Source organism: Coturnix japonica, chromosome 8 (assembly GCF_001577835.2).
Source record: "Coturnix japonica isolate 7356 chromosome 8, Coturnix japonica 2.1, whole genome shotgun sequence".
NCBI classification, from domain to species: Eukaryota; Metazoa; Chordata; class Aves; order Galliformes; family Phasianidae; genus Coturnix; species Coturnix japonica.
In genome coordinates, this window is record NC_029523.1 from 16779189 (window position 1) to 16800521 (window position 21333).

Below are 21333 nucleotides of genomic sequence, written 5' to 3' on the forward strand. Positions count from 1 at the left end.
ATTTTTTTAGAAAGTAATAATGGCAAAACAGTTAATATTTTGGTCTTGTCAGAAATAATATGCAAGTTTGGCAGTAAGTACTTGCCAAAATGTACATTGACATGTTATTCATTAAACTATATTGGTATCCATTTCTAACATCAGTTACTAATCCTCAAGTATACTGGTAGGGCAGTGTAGGTGGAGTATCTAAATGACCTTCTCTTTCATGTTTGTGTTTATCCACAAATGAGAATGCACTCTAGAAAGCATTGAGCTTTCTAGAAGTTGTTAAAAGGGAGTATATAAGGACAAATTTATGCATGTAGAGAATAAGTATGAATCACCATTGTAGACACAATAGGAACGCTGAAGCAGATAGCATTGTTAGTTAAATGTCAAAGTTAATTGCTTAAGAGGTGTACCCTTCTTGTCCCACTCTCTCTTTTCTGCTCTAAGATTTTGTGACACTAAGTAGTAGAATTTTGAGAATTTGTACTATCATGTCTCTTCTTGCTGAAGATGTAAATAACTTCATGAAACAGGTTTCCTCCACTTGTCATTTCAGCCTTCCAAAAAACATGGAAAAGGTTGATTCTGTACTTAAAATTTTAACTTTTCACATCATATGGCAGTTGAGCAGGTTTCTGAAATCTGGGATTTGGCTATATGGAGAAGGAAAGCAGTACCATTAAGCACAAATGTGAATCTAGTCATGATCATGTATTTTATGACAGACTCGTGGTGAAGTGCTGTTTGACACGTTGACTTTTTAAAGATGAAGTGAACAGAAGAGGTATAAGACTGAACTGATGCTTATGAAGAATGTTATTTTGAGTTTGGGCAAATTGAGTACTCCCACTTTTCACCCAGAAGGCTCAAGTACATACACTCTCAAACAGTTTGTTTTAAATTTAGTGTTGAGATTGAATTTACTTTAATGTAGGTAATGATTCATCCAATCAATTGCATGAAAAGTTTGAAAATGGAGATGGCTCAGTAGATGGCATTTTGGTACCTCTGAGGAAATTACTGAGAGTATAGCCAGGCTTTTTATTGATGTAAATGAAGGAAAAACTGGAGACAGTGATCATAAATTGAAACAGAGGAGGCCTGACCTGTATGTGAGGAAAAAGTACTTTCTTTGAAGGACATACTCTGGCACAGGTTAGCCAGAGAAGCCATGGAATATCTGTACTCAGTGGTTTTCAATACCCAGCTGGATAAAGTGTTATGTAACCTCATTTGAATTTTATTTGAGCAGGAGGTTCGACTTCATTGCTTCTTAAAGTCCCTGCCAACCAATGAATGATTTTATGATTCTGATTCTGACATCAGTGAACGTAACTAGTATTTTACAGGTTCGGTTTCTTGGCATAGGGGTATCAGTGCATTGCATAGCCATGTTTATATTGACACTAGATAGATGTGATGAGATATTCTTCAGAACTGCTTTGTCTGTAGATGTTCTTTGTAATTTTTTTTTTCTTTTTAAGGTTTCCTAATGAGTGGATCACGATGAACATACGTTAGGGACTTGCCATAGTATGGCTGCTTCTCGATCTACTCGTGTTACAAGATCAACAGTAGGTTTAAATGGCTTGGATGAAAACTTTTGTGGTCGAACATTAAGAAATCGTAGTATTGCTCATCCAGAGGACGTTTCACCCCATCCTCAAGTACGGTCAAGGTCACCAAAGAAGAGGCCAGATTCTGTGCAAACTCAGAAGGGAAGCAATGGTGGAAGAACTACTGATTTGAAACAACAGAGTGCTCGGGAATCGTGGGTGAGCCCTAGAAAGAGAGGACTCTCTACTTCAGAAAAAGACAATGTTGATAAACAGACTGTGGAAAATTGTGAGAAAAGACAAGGAGAACCTGTGTCACCAGTTTTGAAAAGAATTAAACGCTGTCTACGTTCAGAGGCACCCAACAGTTCAGAAGAAGACTTGCCTACTAAAACAGATAAGGAATCTTTGGAGCGTAAAAGCTTAGTGTCGGACAATGATGCAGTCTCTCCTGGGACTAAGAGAGCTTGTCGATGTCTTATATTGGATGATTGTGACAAAAGGGAAGTTAAAAAGGTGAATATCTGTGCAGAGGGATTTAATAATTCTGCAATAGTTGAAGAAATCACAGGCTATCAGACTGTCAATGGAGTTGGTGAGAGAGACCCAAATTCTCTCAACTGTGATGACTGTCAGTTTGATGGGAACTCTAAGCAAAACAGTGCTGGCTCCTGTATATCCAAGGACAAAACAGTAGCAGAAAATGGAAACTCTTTAGTCCATTCTTCTTTGTTGCTTAATAGCAGCAAGGAGGACAGTGTTGTAGACCATTATGTGCCTTGCACAAACTCTCAAGAACAGGTAAAGTTAGAGGACCACAAAATAATAAGTGACTGTTTGCCTGAGGAGCATGCTAATCAGGCAGATGAGCCAGCTACTGGGTCCTTTTCTGAAACCCAGTCATCTTTGTTGAGGGATTCTGAGGAGGAAGTAGATGTAGTAGGGGATAGCAGTGCCTCTAAGGAACAGTGTGCTGAAAACACCAATAACAACCCGAATACTCATCGTGACAGTACATCAATCTCAGGTGAACCTGAACCACATTCTTCAGTGCTGGACTGTGTTTCAGCTCAAATGACATCTATTTCAGAACTTCAAGAACACAGATACACATTGAGAACTTCACCACGAAGGGCTGCTCCTGCCAGAAGTAGCCCTACTAAAAATAACTCTCCGTGTAGAGAAAATGGGCAGGTTGAGGAAAATAATATTAGTCCCACTGAAAAGAATGTACCTGTATGTATTAATAATATCAATGGATCTCCCAAAAATTCTGAAGAAATTAAACAGAATGAAAAAGAGAGAAATTGTAATACAGATAATGGGAGTGATGGACTAAGAAAGCCTGTTTCGGAGGCTAGGCTTGTTGCTGGATACGTACCATCTGCCAAAGAGAGTGCCAACAGCCACACTGCAGAGGATGAGGAGGAAGAGCCTGATGTGTATTACTTTGAGTCAGATCATGTGGCATTGAAACACAACAAAGAGTATGTGTAACTATGGTAACCATGAATTCTGCTTTTGTCTTATAAAAATACATAATAAGTATTTAAAGTACTTTCAGAAAAACATAACTGCTTTATAATTTTCAGATTCTTCAGTATTCATTTTTCTTTCTTGCTTCAAACAAAATTAAACTATTTAATATGCAGTGTGGTACAGCAATGTGGTTTATACATTTCTCACTATCTGAGTTCTTTGGACAGAAATTGGTTTTGGAAACACATCTGTTATTTCTTTTCTAGAAAACTAGCTGGAAGCAAAACCAAAGGATTAATAACCCTCTTTCTAATTAAAAAGTTCAGTTACGTATCATTGCCTCTGATGGGGAACACAGGCAGTTTGTAGATTTGTCATTCTACTGTACGTAGAATTTAAGGTTAGATACCTTGTTTTCTTGCTCATGGGAAAGGGCATGATTGTATTAAGGAAGGTGAATTTACTAACTGCTGCAGTTCGAGAACTTCCTCCAGAATAAGTTACACCTGCATTTTTCTTCATTTAAATGTAATTGTACACATTCTAATTATTAGAAAAGAGCCCTGACTTGTTTTTATATTTCTGTAGATGTCTGTAAGTAGGATTGTGGTAATTGTAAATATATGATAACTGTGACAATCAGGCTTAAAACAAGCTTATTTCTCTCGGTGAAGAAAGTTTACATAGAAAATTACTGTCTTGAAACAGTAAATCAGTCCAGATTTTACTGAACAATTTTTGTACCGCTCTTCTGAGTTCTGTGTTTTGCTGTTTAGTTGCAACGTTTGCTCCTCTCCTTGTTGTGAGTACTGAAAGGCCAAGTGCAGGTAAACTTAGTTTGCTCCATAGTTAAGAGCTAAAGTTACTGCTTTAGTTTCTGTAAATAGCACAATTATAATGAATAAGCGATAGTTCCTTCTGTTTGGGGAGGATATTATTTTCATGATGAAATTTTGCTCTGGTTGATTCAGGCACAGTGACACGTTAAAACAATGGTGAAAGATCTGCACCTTCATGCATGTGCATCTTGTATCTGTGTATAGAATGATTTTCTAGTTTTGTTAGTAAAAGTTACAGTCATCTCGTATCCACATATTTGGTATATATTAGAAAAAGAATAATGAAGATCAGATCAGATTTTTACATGTAGCCTTGATTTTAACTTCTTCTGAAATAAACACATCCAAGACACAAGAGTTCTGAAATGAAAATCTGCAACTAAATGTAAATGCTGTAAAGAAAAAAAAAGTGGGGGGAGGGTTGTTATTTTGTTATTAAATAAAACAGATGTCTAAACTGTTCATGAAGAAAATTCAGGAATGTGCTCTGGTGTCAACTCTTGAGTATATACGATTGCTCTTAAAAGTTTGACTCCTTGTTGTTCGTACTGGCAGATAGTTTGTGAGAGCTGGTCAGGGGCCTTTTGAAGTTGGATGTTTATGTAGACTGCCTGCAGCTTGGCCCTGCTACTAACTTGCTGAATGCCTATTATCTAAAGAAAGTGCTGTGGTTTTTATCTTACCTTTTATTGATTTTTGTTGGAAGAAAAATGGAATGTAGAAGTCTGTTCTAGATCAAAAATATCTAGCTTTTACTTTTCAAAAGGGAAGCGCTTTTGGAGGTAGTGTTACTTAGCTGGGTATTTTTTTCCCCTTTAAAAAAAAAAAGTTACTAATGCTGGAAAATTTTGGATGGAAATGTGTTGTTTAGTTCTTTTTTTTAGTGTGGAGTAGAGGTTATATTTGTAAGAAAGTAAGTCTGGTGTTCTAATGATTTCTCTTGATAATATGATGTGAAAGATCTGAAGTCTATATTTGGCAATTTTGAATGCCTCATCAAAATAAGTTGTCTTTTATCTGGAACTTCATAGCCCAAGAATTAATAAAAAATACAGTGCAATGTATTCACTTTTACAGACCAAGAAATAAGTGTTCACTACAGGCTACTCTTAGTTTATGTATTACGGTTTTTCAGTGGTGTGTTGGATAATTCCTGTTCAGTCTCACTTGATGCTTATTTTTGAAAACGTTAAACTCAAAAGTGTTGGCAGAAGTGTTTTCTTAGATTAGTGAGATGCAAGATAAATTCCAGTGTTCCTGTGCTGTCAGGTAAAGGCTGTATTCATTTTGCCTTCAATATTTTTAGCTTAGCAAAGTGTGTACTGGTCTTACGCTTATTAGATCTACAAATGGTACACCATTTTGTTTTTCTATCTCTTGTTAGTTTCTGATTAAACTTCATGGATGATATTTCCTCTTTGCTTATGTTTCTGTTCACTTCTGAAAGCAAATTTGGGGAGAGATTTTGAGAGTCATTTTGAGTAGGGTCAGGAGGTAGATTTTGCAAGACAGTAATATTGTTCTTTACATCTTCCATACAGGGGAAAAAAAGGCTCTTCCTCCATACTAAGTAATCAGTTTTTTTCTAATTTAATTACATAGCTTGATTGCATACACATTCATACAGCTGATTTTCACTCTCCAAGGAAGTGTTGTAACATTGATTAAACATGAATATAGCAAAACTTCTAGCAGCTAGAGATGCAGCTTGCACATGGAAAACAAGTAAAAGTATATTGTGATGCTCTTGTGTGAGTATCTATTGTTTTTTCAGTGTTGTCATCTTTAAGCAATGTTCATACATATTTTGAGAAAACTGGCGGTACATTAGGGAAAATAATCACAGAAAGCAAAGTATGGAATATTACTATTCTGAGAGAAGGTTGAAGTGGTGGGTGCTCCACAACCCTCTGACAGGAGATACCCGTCCTACAAAGAAGGATCCAGGATCTCTGAACAAAAATTTTGTTGTAACGTTAGATGTTCATATCGACACTAACAGGCTGATTTAGAGGCTTGTAAAGTGCTGTTAATGTTAATTTTGCTGTTATTACATGCCCAGTTTGAATTCTTGTGTATTGTTGTAATCAGAAAAATTGTTGTTTCAGAAAAATATGGTTTGGTGAATATTTGAGAACTTTGCTGATATTTTCTAGCTCAGAAGTGCTTGTGTTTTCTCTTGAGATAATTTCAGACATTTTTATTTAATTTTAAATGGCTGAATTTTATATGCTGCTCTCAGTGTTTTGCAATTGTCTTTTATCAATAGCATCTGATATCTCTTTGCACTTTTTCCATTATAATTCTCTCTTATAGTGCACAAGCTTACTTTAGTTTTCTACCTTTGCATCAACTTCTCAGTATATTTTTCCCTTTGTCCTGCATTTGCGTTTCATTTAATGTTCTTTTTTTTTAATTATTTTTTCCTCTCCCTTTACTGTTTTTGGAGGTTTGTATTGCTTGGCAGGCATTAGGGTTGTATGAGGGGAAAAAATTCTGCTCAACACTTTTCTCTGGAGCTACTGAAGATTTTTGGTGAAAATGTGATTGAGGAATTGAGTTTCCATGTACATATAAGGCATTGTGTGGTGTGTTTCTAAGGTCGTGTAATTGCTGGTTACAATGGGAAGGGATTGCTTAGGCCTGTAGATACAGACGCAGTGCAAGAATTGTGCATCAACACTTGCCTGCGAGCATTAAGTTGCAAGAGCCAGTACTTTGTGCTTATTTGGTGAATAAATATTCTCCTATCTTTGTTTTTATTTCTTTGTAACATGTAAAATCTTTGTACCAGCTTTTAATCAGATTAGAATGAATTATTTTAATACGTTTCTTAAAATCCCATTATTATGAATTCTTACTATGGATTTTATTGTTGCAGAAACCATGGAAAGAGAGAGAGGAAAATTTTGGATATCCCAGTAAGATCTGATATTTAATTGACTAATCACAGAAATGTTTATTTGTTTGGCTGTGTTTGACTTCCAATATTATACTCATGTGACAAACAAAAGAAGCATCTCTGGCATCTTTTCCTATGTTACAAGTTCTGTATTTTATTCAGTCGGTCACAAATCAGATTTTAGAAGTTCTCTGTAGAATTTCATCACATTGCACTTGCTAGAAGGCAGCCAGGTGCATCTCGGCATGGTAGTTGTTTATTTGTAATTACCAGTCCTTGAAGTGCAACTCTAATACAGTTCTTCAGCAGCATTTTTCACTAATATCCCTGCACTACCTTTTTTTTTTTTCTTAACTGGATGAGTATTAAAAATTAGACTACTATTCGCTGATTATATTTTATGATAAAAGCTCTATATCTGTCTTCATATGTAAATATTATTTAAGAATATATATATTGCAACAGTACTTATCTCCATATTTTCAGATATGTTCAGATATATATGTGAGAGTATAGATCAAATTTATCACACAGTACAGATTAACCTTAGTGTGTGGATAAGGCTGTAACATTCCTTTGTAGTGAGGTTTGTAGCTACGTGTAACCAGTACTGCAGAATGAACTATCCTACTTATTATTTTTCAAGACACCTTTGTCCCATTTTTCTTTGCAACATACGTGCAGTTTTATTGTGAGGAGATTGGTTGGCAGATTTTCAGATCTTCAGTAATACAATGAATTAGTGCAAATAAAAAAATCAAGTTACTTTTCAGTGGCAGTTCTTGTCCTTACTGAGGTGGAGAATATTGGAAGAAAGCAGTTACATATTTACAAATTAACTTCTGCTGATTTCTTTATAGAGAAATATTTTCCAGCATTGATAAAGTAAAAAATTTAGTGTTGAAGAATAGCAGAAGTTAATGGCTATTTTATTATTATTATTTTATTTTTTAAAGGCATATATGCCGTATGTATTAGATTGGAATGTGTTTTGATTCATGCTTAGTCTGCTCCACAGCATTGCAATATGGCACACAGTGATATATTTTCCTTAAACTATGTACTAATGCAAAATTTAAGCGTAGATTTCTTTTTCTCATGGAGCAGGTTCTGTCCTTTGATAGATAGATCCATATTCTCAGTAAGTACAAAAACATTGGCTTTAAGTAAAAATCTCATTTAATGTAGATCTTGAAGCTGCACCTAGTTCATCTGCAGAGCAGAAAAATAAGAGAAATCAATTAGAAACTTGTAATAGGAGTTTCTGATCAATTGCAGAGTGGTAATGCAGATAATTGCATTTCTAAATCATGTTATGCTACTGTAATGAGCACAAGATCTATTAATTAAGTTCTGAACACATTTTACACCAGTATAAGGTAGTAAGGATTTTGATTTCTTTAAAAATTGTTACTGCTAGCATTATTATTTTTTATAGTGTACCTACTCATCAGTGAAAAAGTAGTAAATGATAGAAATTATTGCAAGATCAAAGCAAGGTTTAGTAAGGGTATTTTCAAAATCAGAACATGTTTAGTAATTACATAAACTATCCAATAATCACTGAATAATGGAGCTCTTAATTTGCAGGAGGTAATGCCTTGGGCCTGTGCTCCATCTGCTTTTTTCTCACTAGTAATAGGTTTATTCTGGGAAATATTAAATCTCAAATACATTTGTCAAGTTCACTTTTCTGTCTTGGAATACATTTATCTTGCTGTACTGTTCTGTCCTAGTGAACAGTGCTATCAACCACAGAGCACTCCTCATTTAAATAATGCATCCTTTGCTCCTTGAATTCTTTTCCATTCTGATTTGGTTCCTCTTTTTCTCCATTTTTCATTCTACACTTCCAAGAGTCCTCTCGTCTCTTTTCCTGGAAGAGAGCTCAAGCTCTATGGTGCAGAGTAGTATGTCTGCATTTATTTGCCTTTCCCTTAGTGGAGAGACAGTAATTGTGATCTCTCCCACTTCCAAACTGCCAGATAGAGAACATTCAGGAACTCGTTTATATTTTAAACTTCTTTGATCACCATGGTTCAGAAATCAAAGAGAAAAAAATGCACAAATTAAAAACAAAATGCCCACCATCTTAATATTTTAATACAGAACAGTGGTAGGAATTCATTTTCCTACCTGGTCATAAAAACCACTAAATTACTGCAGGATCCTCATAGCAAATCAGGTCCTGTATTAATTTATAGACTTGGCACATCCACTATTTTGGTTGTGTATTTGGCTATACAGAAGTAACACTTCTAACAAAAGCAGAAGTATATATGATGACATTTAAGAGTTTTGTGAAGCCAAGCACAAGCTGTGTTTGTCCATGGTTTTATTTTCATAGTGGATGTTAATAAAAAGGATGTTGAACTTTATTCTTTCATCCTTCTCTTTCCTCCTTTATCCAAAAATGTACATTTTGTTCCTACAGCAAGAACATGCACCTAAATGTTTTGAGGTTTTTTTTGTCATATTTTAGTGAAAACCTTCATCTTGACACAGAATGAGTTGAATGAGTTCAGTAATAAGTACTGTCAGCTTTCTCTGATTTTTTTAATGAGGTGGGGTTTCTGTTCAGCTGGGTGAGTCTTGTGGTAACGTGGGATGCTCACATTCTGTCTCTGTTAGAAAGCCCCCTGGCTGCTTTCCCACTATCTTTTAAGAGAAGAATATTCAAGGGGAGATAATGAAGAAATCAAAGTGGCGTTTTCTCTCGCTGAAGGAATTGGAACTGTTTTCATTAGAGATGAGAAGGAAGAAGCAATAGTTGGGGGTGTGCTGTTGGTATTCCTTTTTGTGCCTCTTGTGAGAAAACCAGTTCTTCTGAAGTTTCTGCATGCCGCTCCAAGCCTTGAAAACAGAGGAATGAGAGAGACCTACATCATCTTTCCCATTTTCGTGACACAGGCAAATACTTTGATGTTACAGGAGGATCAGCAGGCTGTATTTATGTGTTAACTTCGGGAGAGCTAATGGTTGATGTTTTAAGCTTTCATATTGACAAGATTGCAATAATTTACACATTTGTTCAGAGATGCAGAGATATAAATGCTACTAAAAAGTTTGAAAACTAGCTGGAAATGCAGTTGTTTACTAAGGATGGTTTGGTGTGGCTAATACTAAGTACTGTTGAGTGTGGTGGGCAGCTCTTGACAAGAACAAAGCCTGCAGAAATACATAGGTGTGGATGTTCTATTTCTGAGCCAAAGATAAAGTCTTCAGAAAGAAAGGTGCATCACAGGTTCAGAACCAACAAAATATTGTTCAAATGCTTAAAATAGGAAGGCAGGAAGTTAGAAGCATGGAACTGTTTCCTTGGGCTGCCTTTGAATTAGGGTTGGAATGATGTTGCTTTAGCATCCAGGTAAAATGCTGCAGTAAGGATTTTTGGTTTAGTGATGGTGTTGTGTTTTGTTGTGTATTTGTTGTTGTTTACTTGTTTTTTAAGTCTCCCTTTAAAAAGAATTATTTCTGTCATATTTCTTGACTGTATATTGCTTTAATTGAGTGCTTATTACAGCTTCATCCTGGCATTCAAAAATAGCATTTTTATTGTTACCAGCAGGGTAATCATGGAGAACTGGCTTTGTGTGTGTACGCATTGTTGTTGTTTCTTACATAAAATGGAGGTCTGGGTTAATTATTTAGTTATAAAGACTTTTAAGTGCCCTGAAATAGAAATTTATTTTTATATATATTTATATTTATTTATATATATTTATGGATATAGAAAGTACCATAAATTACTGTATATATAAAGAGATCAAGTTGTAGAAGAAGAAAAAATTCATTGTGGATTGCAAAGTTGGCCATAAGTCAGTTACCATAGTCATAGCATCTTAGCACTATTAAGGAAAAATATTCTATGTGCTGCTTTCTTCAGGTAAAGGTGCTTTTGTCCTGACAGGAGTCGATATATGCCTGCATTGATGATGTGCTTTTCTGTTTCTGAAGGGCTGACAGAAAAGGGCCGCTCTTCATCAGTCTCTTGGCAAAGATTTTCAGACGAAGCTTAAAAGCTGGGGGCTTCGTCTGCTGTTTTTGGACTAAAAATCAAACAACAAAACCATAATTTATTCTTTTTTTTAAGAGAAGATTCTGTTTGATCTGACTAGAATTTTTTCCAGGAAGCTGCCTTGGGCTAAATTGGAGATTCTAAATTTATTTTCAAGAACTTAGACTAATACTAGAGTACACTTGCTTTTTCTGCATTAGTCTTCACTCCTCTAATGCAACCTGGTTAATATACCAATCCTTTCTTAGTTTAGCTTCTGATAAGGATTTTTTTCTGAACTGCTGATACTGCCACAATTCAAAGTGATCAACTGAATAGAACATGTTAATGTGTATTTTGCTAGGGTGCCAGTAGATGGCACTAAAACAAAGACTTACTCAAAGCCTCCCAATGAATGATAGATAATTGATAGTTCTTGAAAATACAAATTTCAATGTTTGCAATAATAGTCTAACAGTGATAAATATATTTAAACAGTCAGGAGGTAACTTTGTGATAACATATGAAGTGTTTAAAATCTGCAACTGATTGTACTAGAAAGAAGTGGTAAGCAATAAGTGTTCGCCTCTATGACTGTAAGGTAGCCTGTGAATGCTGTGAAACTGGGGTGGTCAAAGTTACATCTGTTTAAAAGGATAAGCAAATGTGAGAATATTTATTGTATCATTGGAGGGTGTTATGTTATTTTTCTTCAAATGTTGAAGAAAATAAAATAGTTAATGCTGGGAGTAGGGACTAAAACTTGGAATTGAGGTGATTTCATTCTATAAGTTCCATTTATTTTCATGAAGGGAAAATGGATTTAATACATCTGTCTCCACTTTAAAGATGAGAAAATGCCTTCAGATTATGTTCCATTATTTCATGATGAAAACTCAGCAGATAGTGCACTGTAGCATACTGAGTTAATGTGTAAATTTATTTGGATAAAGATACTTGAAATAGAACTCCCTCGTTAGCAACTTTTTTGTTGTTGTTTGGAAGTGTCATGGAAATTATGAGCACACACTGTGTTTTTTGGTAACGTGGTAAAAATGTTGTGTCAGAACAGACAGGCTTCAAGCAAATGCTGACTGTGTTATTTCACGTAGTATTTTTGCAGAGAAATGCTTGGCTCCGTTGTGGTTGTGTGGGATCACAGAACTAAAAGCCTGCACAAACATATGAAAACAGTCGTGATTTGAAATGGTAAAGGACTTGTGCAGTGTTACACAGTTGGTTAAAAACTTGCGTTGGAATTTCAAAGGATGGTTCAGTACTTAGCAAATATGATGTACCTGTATATGGAAAATGTTAATTACAGTCAGTGTTTTCCTTGGAAAATAAGACCCAAGATGCACATTTTCCCTCATTTAAACAGTTCTGATATTCATGTAAGAAACCCACACTCCTATTTCAGTGCTTTAGAAAATAACCACTCATTAAAAAACAAATGTAGAAGATTGAGTAGCTTTGAAGTAAATACATTTCTTTAGCAGGCGTATAGAAAAAGTACTGGGAACTGTATTTACTCAAAACCCCCTTCCCTCCTGAAGTATTTTATAGTAGTGCTGTGTTATGGCAGATCAGCATCATGTGAAAGGCTTTTGATTGATTCTGACATTGTAGCATTTTATGTATTTCCATGTAGACCAGAGGGATCATGTTTGAGCCTTTGAACTTTTCATCAGTGATAACCGCAGTCACCTGAATTCTGTAATAAGAAGCAGTAGTTGGGTTTTTGTTTTGTTTGTTACTTATCACAGTTTCTTCTTCCATTCAGACTTAATTATTGAACGCTACCTCATTAAGATCATTTCTTCTATGCCATGTGAATCCTCATTAAAACCAGCACTTGTAAAATGTATTTGATTGCCTTTTGCCTTGTATATATCTGTAACTGTGCTGAATATAATGATTACTTTCCTTCCATTCCATTTGGAAAGCAATCAAATACAATTTGAATAAATAAGGTAATTAAATATCTGCCTTTCTTTTCTTGAGCCATTCTAACAGCATTTTAAATGCAAGTTTTTGTGAGTCTCCATTGCTATGTCTGGAGTTAACTCCAAAGGGTTTAGCAGAAGTTGCATTACTTGGTAGCAGAGAAAAGGCTTTTTGTTGTCCTTCATCTCCCTGAGTATTTTTATTAGCCTGCTTTTGTTTCACCTCTCTGGTGCATACAGGGCAATCTTATACATGAGAAGTGCTGTCATTACACCTGAGTGTGGACAGAGGTTGCCCAGCACAAAGATAAGCAGTAATCAGAAGTTATTGGTAAAAACTTCAATGGAGGTTTTGTGATTATCCCTGTGAGCCCATAACAGCTTGAACTGCAGTATTGTCTCAGGCCAATCTTGATGTATACCATCACAAAATTTATTTCTTAAATCATTTCGTGTGTTCAAGAATAACCTCACTAGCTACTAAATGAACATTTCACGTGTCGATTAAATGTAACCTGAATGTGTGAGGGCTAACTTAAATAAGAAATCCATAAGAGATCGGTGTCATGCTGTTTTTGAATATACTCAGCACTTTAGTTTCAAGCTGAAAAACGTACGGCTGTAGTTTGTGTTTTCAGCTATTACACTGAAGTGGAAAAAACATTACCTTCTCTGGGGTGATGCAGTGTCTAGGTAGAAACTGAAACTCCTGATGGTGTGAAGCCTGTATTTTGCCTCAAAGCTGTTTACTTCCCTCCACTTAAAGTCCTACCCAACTACCAGTATGGTGGATTGGAAATCTTGTATTAGCTCTTAACCTCTGGATCCTTTTTATAGCATGCGTAGAAATGATTGCTTTAAGATTCTTTTACTTTATCAATGAGGGAACAGAAGGAAAATTTTACTGGAATTGTTTAGTAGTAAATAGATCTTAGCTGATTTTAGTACGCAGTAGGCTGTGTCTTGCATTGAACTAAAATACAATTGTAATACTAAATGTCAGAAAGCATTTTCCTGAAAGTGTTGGTTTGTAGTAATTTGTAACAACAGGGGCCACAGGTAGTTGCGTGGTTTGTGATCTGAAGTGGACAACCATACCTATAAAGCTAATAAGAGCAATTGCTAATTTATTGTAAGGCTGTGTTATTGTATGGTGTGATTTCCTAGTCTCAAGTTAGCTTTAAAAAAGGCAGTCTGGGCAGCCTCCATTAACCAGGTGCAGATGTGAGAGTCCTACAAGTGACTGTTTAGCATCTCTGTTAGATAGATTTGCATGAGGGTCAAGCATGGTGTATTTGAGGGAACACTGACATTTCAATTAACTTCTGTATTCTTAGAGAAATCTCTCCTGTGTGTATTTGTTTTGTAAATTGATTTCTGCGATCTGTTGTCACATTTGCCAATGGTTGTTCTGTTCTCTGAAATGAAGTTTCTCTGAAATGTGTAGCTGCAGAGTTTTTAAGAGTCACTTTTATACATCCTGTAGGTGGTTGAGTGCAATGTTGAATTTTTGCAGTAGAATCATTTGTAGTTTATTTTGGAGTGAGTGAAATTGCATCATTCTGTTTGTTTTTATTTTTTTTTCCCTTGTAAGTAAAGGATATAGAGCACAACTGTTGAGAATATGAGAAACGTGTCCCTGGTAGCACTGTTTTAGCTAGTATAGGATTTGGGTTTAAGAAAACTCAATGTATTAGTAGTAATAGTAGTATTGTGGTTTGTTGTTGTTGTTTTTTTACTGGTTTATATAAATTCATCTACTTAAAATAGTTTTGATGCAGTTATTTATATAATTCAGTAAAAATGCCTATCATCTGTTTCATATAAGGTAGTGTTTAGACTTGGGGGTTCACTCTTAAAGACAAATTTAGTGAGATGTTTTCCTTTGTCTCTGTAGTTATCAGAGACTGTTACAGACGATTGCTGTACTCGAGGCTCAACGTACTCAAGCAGTTCAAGACCTTGAAAGTTTAGGCAGACACCAGAGAGAAGCACTGAAAGATCCTATTGGATTTGTGGAAAGACTCCAGAAGAAGGTATTTCAATGGGCATTTCTTAAGTCTTACTCAGATTTTTTTTATAACTAGTGATTCATCATCTGTAGAAATTGGAATTCTTTATATATTTGCATAAGCATTAGGAGTTTAAAGCCCTTTCTCTGCTGAGCAAAAAATGGCCCGTTGTTTACTTATTAAATCTCTGAGAGAGAGCTTCAGATATTGAATTAGATGTATTTTCTTTCATTTTTTTCTTGTTAGAAATGTAATTTTAAAATTTCTAATTGTAATATGAGTATTTTAAGGCAATCTGGAATCTACAAGACATAACACTTCAGATCAAGAATTTAGGACTTTTCTGATAGGAGAAATTCAGTCTTGTTCTATGAGTGAGTTTGAGGGTAATTTTTAAAAAGCAGGAAATACAGTTCATAAAACCAAAATGAATGATAGAAAACATGTCTAGAAGAGTGCTGGATAACATAACTAAAATGTTGTCTGAGAGAGGAGAATGAATTTTGATAAGGGTCGGCTTTCCAAGTGAAAAAAGCCAACAACCAAAAACACTGACAGAGATGTTAGAAAGGGTTTAAAGGTTGAATATTTTTTCACTCCTACATCTGCCAGTGACAAACATGCCTCACCTTCTAGTCTGGCACCAACATTCTGTATTTCAGAGGAAAATGAAATAGATGCTTTATTATGCCCTTACCCTAAGTTTGTAGAGACAAAGATTTAGAGAGGTCTGCTCTAAGCCCATTGGTTTCAGTAGTTGTTATCCATTACATTTAGAGATGAGTTTATAGAATGCAAGATTTAGTAGGTTGCATTTGATAATGGTTGTATCATGTAGGAAATAGTAATACTAGCTGAAAGTATCTGATGCATATGAGTGTCTGAACCCAAGGAACGATAGATACTCTTAAGCCTTACCTTCAAATAAATTGGTGACACTTGCAACTGTTCTATATAGAAGACAGTAAAATCAGTGTAAAACATATGTTGAATTCCTTGATGGATGTGTTTAGGTTTCTCAGATGATAAAACTTGAAGTCGTGTGGTTTCTTGTGTTTTCTTAATTTTCAGAAAGGTACAGATCCTAGGCAAACAGTACATCTGAACAATAGTCGGATAGACAGCAATGAGAAATTGAAGTCAGGAGCACCTTATTTCAACTGCGAAACTCACATTTTCAAGTCTTATGCTTAATAAGCCATCATTGTCCGTGCCGCTGCATATTTTATATGCACTGTTGTGTATTACTCTTGAAAGATACCTCCTTCTCCTTAAAAAACTGTGTGCTGCATGGCACTTCAAAAATACTGGTTTTCAATTTTGCTGTTAGCTAAAAGGCAGCATCAGGTTTTCATGACTTTTTAGGATTTGTAGCTATTTGTTTGGATATATAACAAATACATTAAATATTGCTTTTCAATGTTTACTTTCTTTTTTCAGGTTGATATGGGTCTTCCATATCCTCAGAGAGTTGTTCAACTCCCTGAGATCGCCTGGGACCAATACACCACTAGCCTTGGAAACTTTGAGAGAGAATTCAAAAACCGAAAACGTAACAGTAGAAGAGCAAAGCTGATTTTTGACAAAGGTAAAAGGAGAAAAATCTTACGTTACAAAAAGCAAGAGATGGGTATGGAGATTTAATAAATCCTTTCCTCTGTTATGCCCAGTAGGTATACCTGCAAGACCAAAAAGTCCTTTGGATCCCAAGAAGGATGGAGAGTCAGTTTCATACTCTGTCTTGCCTTTAAGTGATGGTCCAGAAGGTTCTACAAGCAGTCGTCCACAGGTAGTTATCACAAAAGGAAATTTTTATAAAATAGTAACTTTTTAAACTACTGTGAGCATGTGGATATTTCAAACTTATACCTCAGATGCTTCAGTTGCTCATGAAATTGATGCATGTATTGAAATCTGTTAACTTTCCTTTTTTATTTAGGCAAACCTTATTTCAAATTTCCCTGCATTTATTTAGTCTGTGTTTGGTTTTACTTAGGTAGGAAGAGGATCAGAGTATTCTAGCCATATGTTTTTTAAACACCTTTTCCATTTTATGTACTCTGTTTGAACAGATGATAAGAGGGCGACTCTGCGATGAGACCAAACCTGAAACTTTTAACCAACTGTGGACTGTAGAGGAACAGGTAATGGGAAACATTTCTATTTATTTTATAGCAGTGATAACATACATGATAATAATAAAAACAAACTGTGTAATAATATTTAATTAATTAAAAGTTAAAGTCACATATATGTAGATACTCATACTTTGACAACTCATGCCTATATTAAAATCATTTTATTTTTATTTTTTAACTCTTGATTTTTGTTTGATTTAGAAAAAACTCGAGCAGTTGCTTCTGAAGTATCCACCAGAGGAAGTAGAGTCCCGAAGGTGGCAAAAGATAGCTGATGAACTGGGAAATAGAACAGCTAAGCAGGTAACAAGTAAAACACTTTGAGAAGTAATTCCTCTCACTGATAATATTTTTTACTGCTTTTTAGAAAGCATGATAAGAATTTGTATCTGGATTTATTCTCACCTTTTGAATCATTTATTTCTCACCTTAATAATTGGCAGACATTTTAATACTTGTAGATCAAAGAATTAGTTCTATGTTGATGTCCACATCCACAAAGGAAGCCAAAAGTGGAGACGCTGAGTGTTTCTGTATCTGACTTCTAGGAGCTTTTTCGGTAAAACAGCGTAATTTCTCCTGTTTGACTGGGAGAAAAAACACTGATGTCTTTTTTTTTTTTTTTTTACAGTATTTTATTTCTTCTATTTAGCTAGCATACTTTCACATAAAGGAATACTTAGTATTTCTTCAGTATAAAAGATTACTTAATTTCTAGCAATACCTGTATTTATATGTATGTTTTTTCCATAGTGGAAAATTAAAATGTATGAAGCTCATTTCATAAATAAAATGTGGAAGTACTTTCTGTATGGTACCAATGTATAATATATGTGTTACTGTTCACTGTTAAGACAGAAAAAGTTTAACTTCAGCAGGTAAGAAGCTGCTCAAGTTCTTTATCACTGTTTTTGATAGATTTCCTGTGTATTTTTGAACAGGATGATTTTTTTTTCTATGACAGACTTCAGAGCATCTGGAAGTACGACAAATTTAGCATTACAGGATACATAACTGATAGAGTAGTTGTTAAGTGTTGGAAGTGATAGTTTAGAGTCTTTATATTGAGCCAGTGTAATGATACTGGCAAAAATTTGATGTGAAAGCCTGTCATATTTCATTTGACATTCAATTGTTGCATGTTGGGTTTTTTTCTAGGTCGCCAGTAGAGTGCAAAAATATTTTATTAAACTGACTAAAGCTGGTATTCCAGTTCCAGGAAGAACTCCAAATTTATATTTATACTCAAAAAAGGTGAGACAATATTATAGCAGAAATTCCATTTTTTACATTTGCATGCAAATTGAAATGTAATCATTAATATTTCAATGGATTTGTTTAGTCTTGATTACAACTTTCTTACTCGCTGGCTCCACCAGTGTATTTCTTAATCTATTATTTTGACATAAGCAATGTAGAATGAATTGGGTGTTATTCTAATTTCACATCAACATCTGTTAATTGAATAATCTTCGGGAGATGAAGTGTCAGAAAAGAGAACACTGCATTTAGATTGCAGGCAGAGCTAATGGGGCTGAAAGATTGGTCTTGGGTGTATTTTTTTCCTCATTTGTACTGAAATTGGTCTAGAAAAGGATGGTGAGAGCTGTACAGGAAGAAAATAAGGAGACAAATACTTGAAAAAATGTAACAAAAAGCATATGTGGGGGATTTGATTTCTTAGTCTGCTAACAGCTGTCTACTTACAGTACAGATTGTATTAGACTGTAGTTATTCCCGGTAGAAAAGAAGATATTATGTCAGAAAGGAAGTGCAAGGGGTATTGAAAGCCTAGATTGTGCTTATGCTGTGGTCATGTTTATTTTGATTCTGACTATATACATACACTATAAATGGCAGTATCTGCTTTACTACCAGTAAGTATTGGATGCTGATTCTTAAAGTACACCTTTCTGAGGGACTGAAAAACCTTGTTATATTTAATGTAAATACTGGTGTCAAAAGAGATTTTTCCACACAAGGAGGTACTTCTGTTTCTCCATGGGGATCACCTAACTTGCTGTTTTGAAATGGTTACTGGGGAGGTGAGAATCCTATTTCATTCTTGAACATCTTGTTGAACTTAATTATATGACATAATGTCTCTTCAGATAAATGATGATGTGGCACAGAGGGACACAGTGTAATGGACAGTATTGGTGGTTTGACATGATTATTTTAGAGGTCTTTTCCATCCTTAATGATTCTGTGATTCTTTGTATGCAGGTCTGTTTTCCTTATATTAGTAGAATATTTAAATCATTGTGTCAGCTCAAACTGAAATACAGCCTAACTTTTACAAACGGGATTGTTCTGGTGCATATCTTAAAGGAAACCAGAAAGGAAGCAGAACATAGTAAGTCAGTGATCTTAAGGCAGGTGGAAAAAATCAGCACAAGTGATTCAACAACAGTCTTAAAGTGTTTGATTTTATTCTGTGCATTCTAATACTCCTGCATAAATGAGGTACCAGTTTCCAACCATTATTACTTCATATCTTTCCTTACAAGTAAATAGGGCCAGACTTGGTTCCTTTGGCATTTATTTTTGCTCAGCTACGTTTCATCCAGTATAGTTTTTTTGCCTTTTTAATCTATACATAGTATTAAAGTAATGTTATATGTTGAATCCCTCTTCAAGTAAATAGTTTTGTTACAGTGGTATGGATTTGCAACTGGTTTTAGGAACCTCTGGGATACAGATTCTTGGTAAACGAGAAAGTAGTATTTATGTTACTTATTATGCTTTATCTATATGACAGAATCCTAGACAGAGAGCAAGACAGTCCTCTTTTCTATAATAACAAAAATCAACAACAACACAAAGCTTTTCATGCTTAGAGTTTTTGATTCACACTGTTTTCTTTAACTTATGGAATATATTCAAGATTCCTAAAAGGTAGTCTGGACAGGAGCTAAGTAAAAAGTTGAGTCAGATTCATTCACCGAATATTCTTCTATTTGGTATTAAATATTCCTCCATGGGGAATATGTAATAAGGGCTAAGTGCTTTTAAGTAATCTACTTTGAAATTGCTGTACATTCTACACCTTCAGACAGCATTACAGTTGAAAGGTTTCAGATGCACACTAATGGAGTAATTTATCTCTTCTGACATTTCTTGGGTTCCTTTTCCAGTCAGTGCCAATGAAAAAGAACCTTCAGAGAGCATTTATTCCTAACTTGTAGAAGTGTCTTTTGTAGCGCAACGAACTGCTTTTAGCAATAGCTTTTTCTCTCCCTAGACTAGAAAAGAAATCTGAACAAAATTTGTCTAGACTTATATTAATTCGGTTCTTAGAAAATCTAAGAATTTGATGCTGTGTCAAGCATGCGGATGTGTGCAAAAGATTTTGTTGTTTAGTCCCACACTGGTGATGTCCACAGAGATTTGGAAGTCATTAATATCTTTGTACTTTGGTTCTCAGTCTTTATAATCATGGCAATTTTCTGTTTTCCTATTATCTCATTTGTTTAGGTGTCTGGGTTTTTATGATGAGAGCACTTTCTTGATAGGTTTTTACCAGAGCAGCATTCCACTGTTTGTCTCTTTCACTTCCTGTTGGGAAAAAAAACTCCACAATATGAGGCTATACAAAGCTCTGATACAGAGATATAAGTAAATCTAATGGGAAAGATGATGCACTGTTGTTCAGTGCAGGAAGGACTTTTTATCAAGGTTGTATTTGATAAGGATTGCTTAAATGATAATCAAGTAATGCCTTGTAAAATATATCATTTCTCCACTGTAGTCATCAAGTAGACGGCAGCACCCTTTAAATAAACATCTTTTCAAACCTTCAACTTTTATGACATCTCATGAACCTCCGGTTTATATGGATGAAGATGATGACAGATCCAGTTTTCACAGCCATATGGATATTGCAGCAGAAGAGGAAGTATCGGTATGTCATTTAAATCAGTCAGAGAATATATTCTTTACTTTCATCTAAACTTTTCAAATGAATAGTATGAGGATTAAGCATCTGTCAGAAAATGAATATCATGTAAGTATTATAGTCAGATTGATGACTATTGATTGATTGCTATAAGGGTCCGCAATTGCAGATAATTCAGACCAAATCAGAAAGGAAGAAAAGGAAGTAATATAGAGTTCTGTGGTGAAACAGCTTCTAAAATGATTTAGTTATATAGTTTCAAAAAGTCATCTGATAGACAGTCTTAAAATCACATAAACTGTATAGATGTGATTCTAGTTAAAGCTGTGTTGTATTGCATACAGTCCTGGTAAAATTTGAATTCTGTTGGCATTGTTGCTTTTTGCCTTCTTTCACTGGCAGAATTAATTATGGATTTTTTTTTCAATCTGCTTCAAAGCATGAACTAACAGACTTGAGTCCTCAAGCAGCAAACTCCAGTAGATATCCTATCCCAGAGTGTCATTACATCATGTGGTGTTCTAGTTTACTAATTTGTCATATGCAGTAAGGCACATCTAAATTCTGGTGATTTT

General features: G+C 35.0%; 1 protein-coding gene across 7 annotated transcripts in view; it reads left to right on the plus strand.

Moving 5' to 3' along the window:
• Nucleotides 1–21333, plus strand: part of ZZZ3 (zinc finger ZZ-type containing 3) — a 61675-nt gene that overhangs the window by 22670 nt on the left and 17672 nt on the right. For 5 of the 7 annotated variants that reach the window (XM_032446107.1, XM_032446108.1, XM_015870247.2 and 2 more), the window contains exons 3-10: nucleotides 1476–3034; nucleotides 14608–14746; nucleotides 16163–16310; nucleotides 16393–16511; nucleotides 16795–16866; nucleotides 17062–17163; nucleotides 18019–18114; nucleotides 20612–20764. In XM_032446107.1, the coding sequence (XP_032301998.1) occupies nucleotides 1527–3034; nucleotides 14608–14746; nucleotides 16163–16310; nucleotides 16393–16511; nucleotides 16795–16866; nucleotides 17062–17163; nucleotides 18019–18114; nucleotides 20612–20764 (2337 nt within the window). In that variant the 5' untranslated portion in view covers nucleotides 1476–1526. Of the gene's footprint in view, nucleotides 1–1475; nucleotides 3035–14607; nucleotides 14747–16162; nucleotides 16311–16392; nucleotides 16512–16794; nucleotides 16867–17061; nucleotides 17164–18018; nucleotides 18115–20611; nucleotides 20765–21333 lie in introns of those variants that run through there. The other 2 variants (XM_015870250.2, XM_015870252.2) reach the window with 2 other exon arrangements.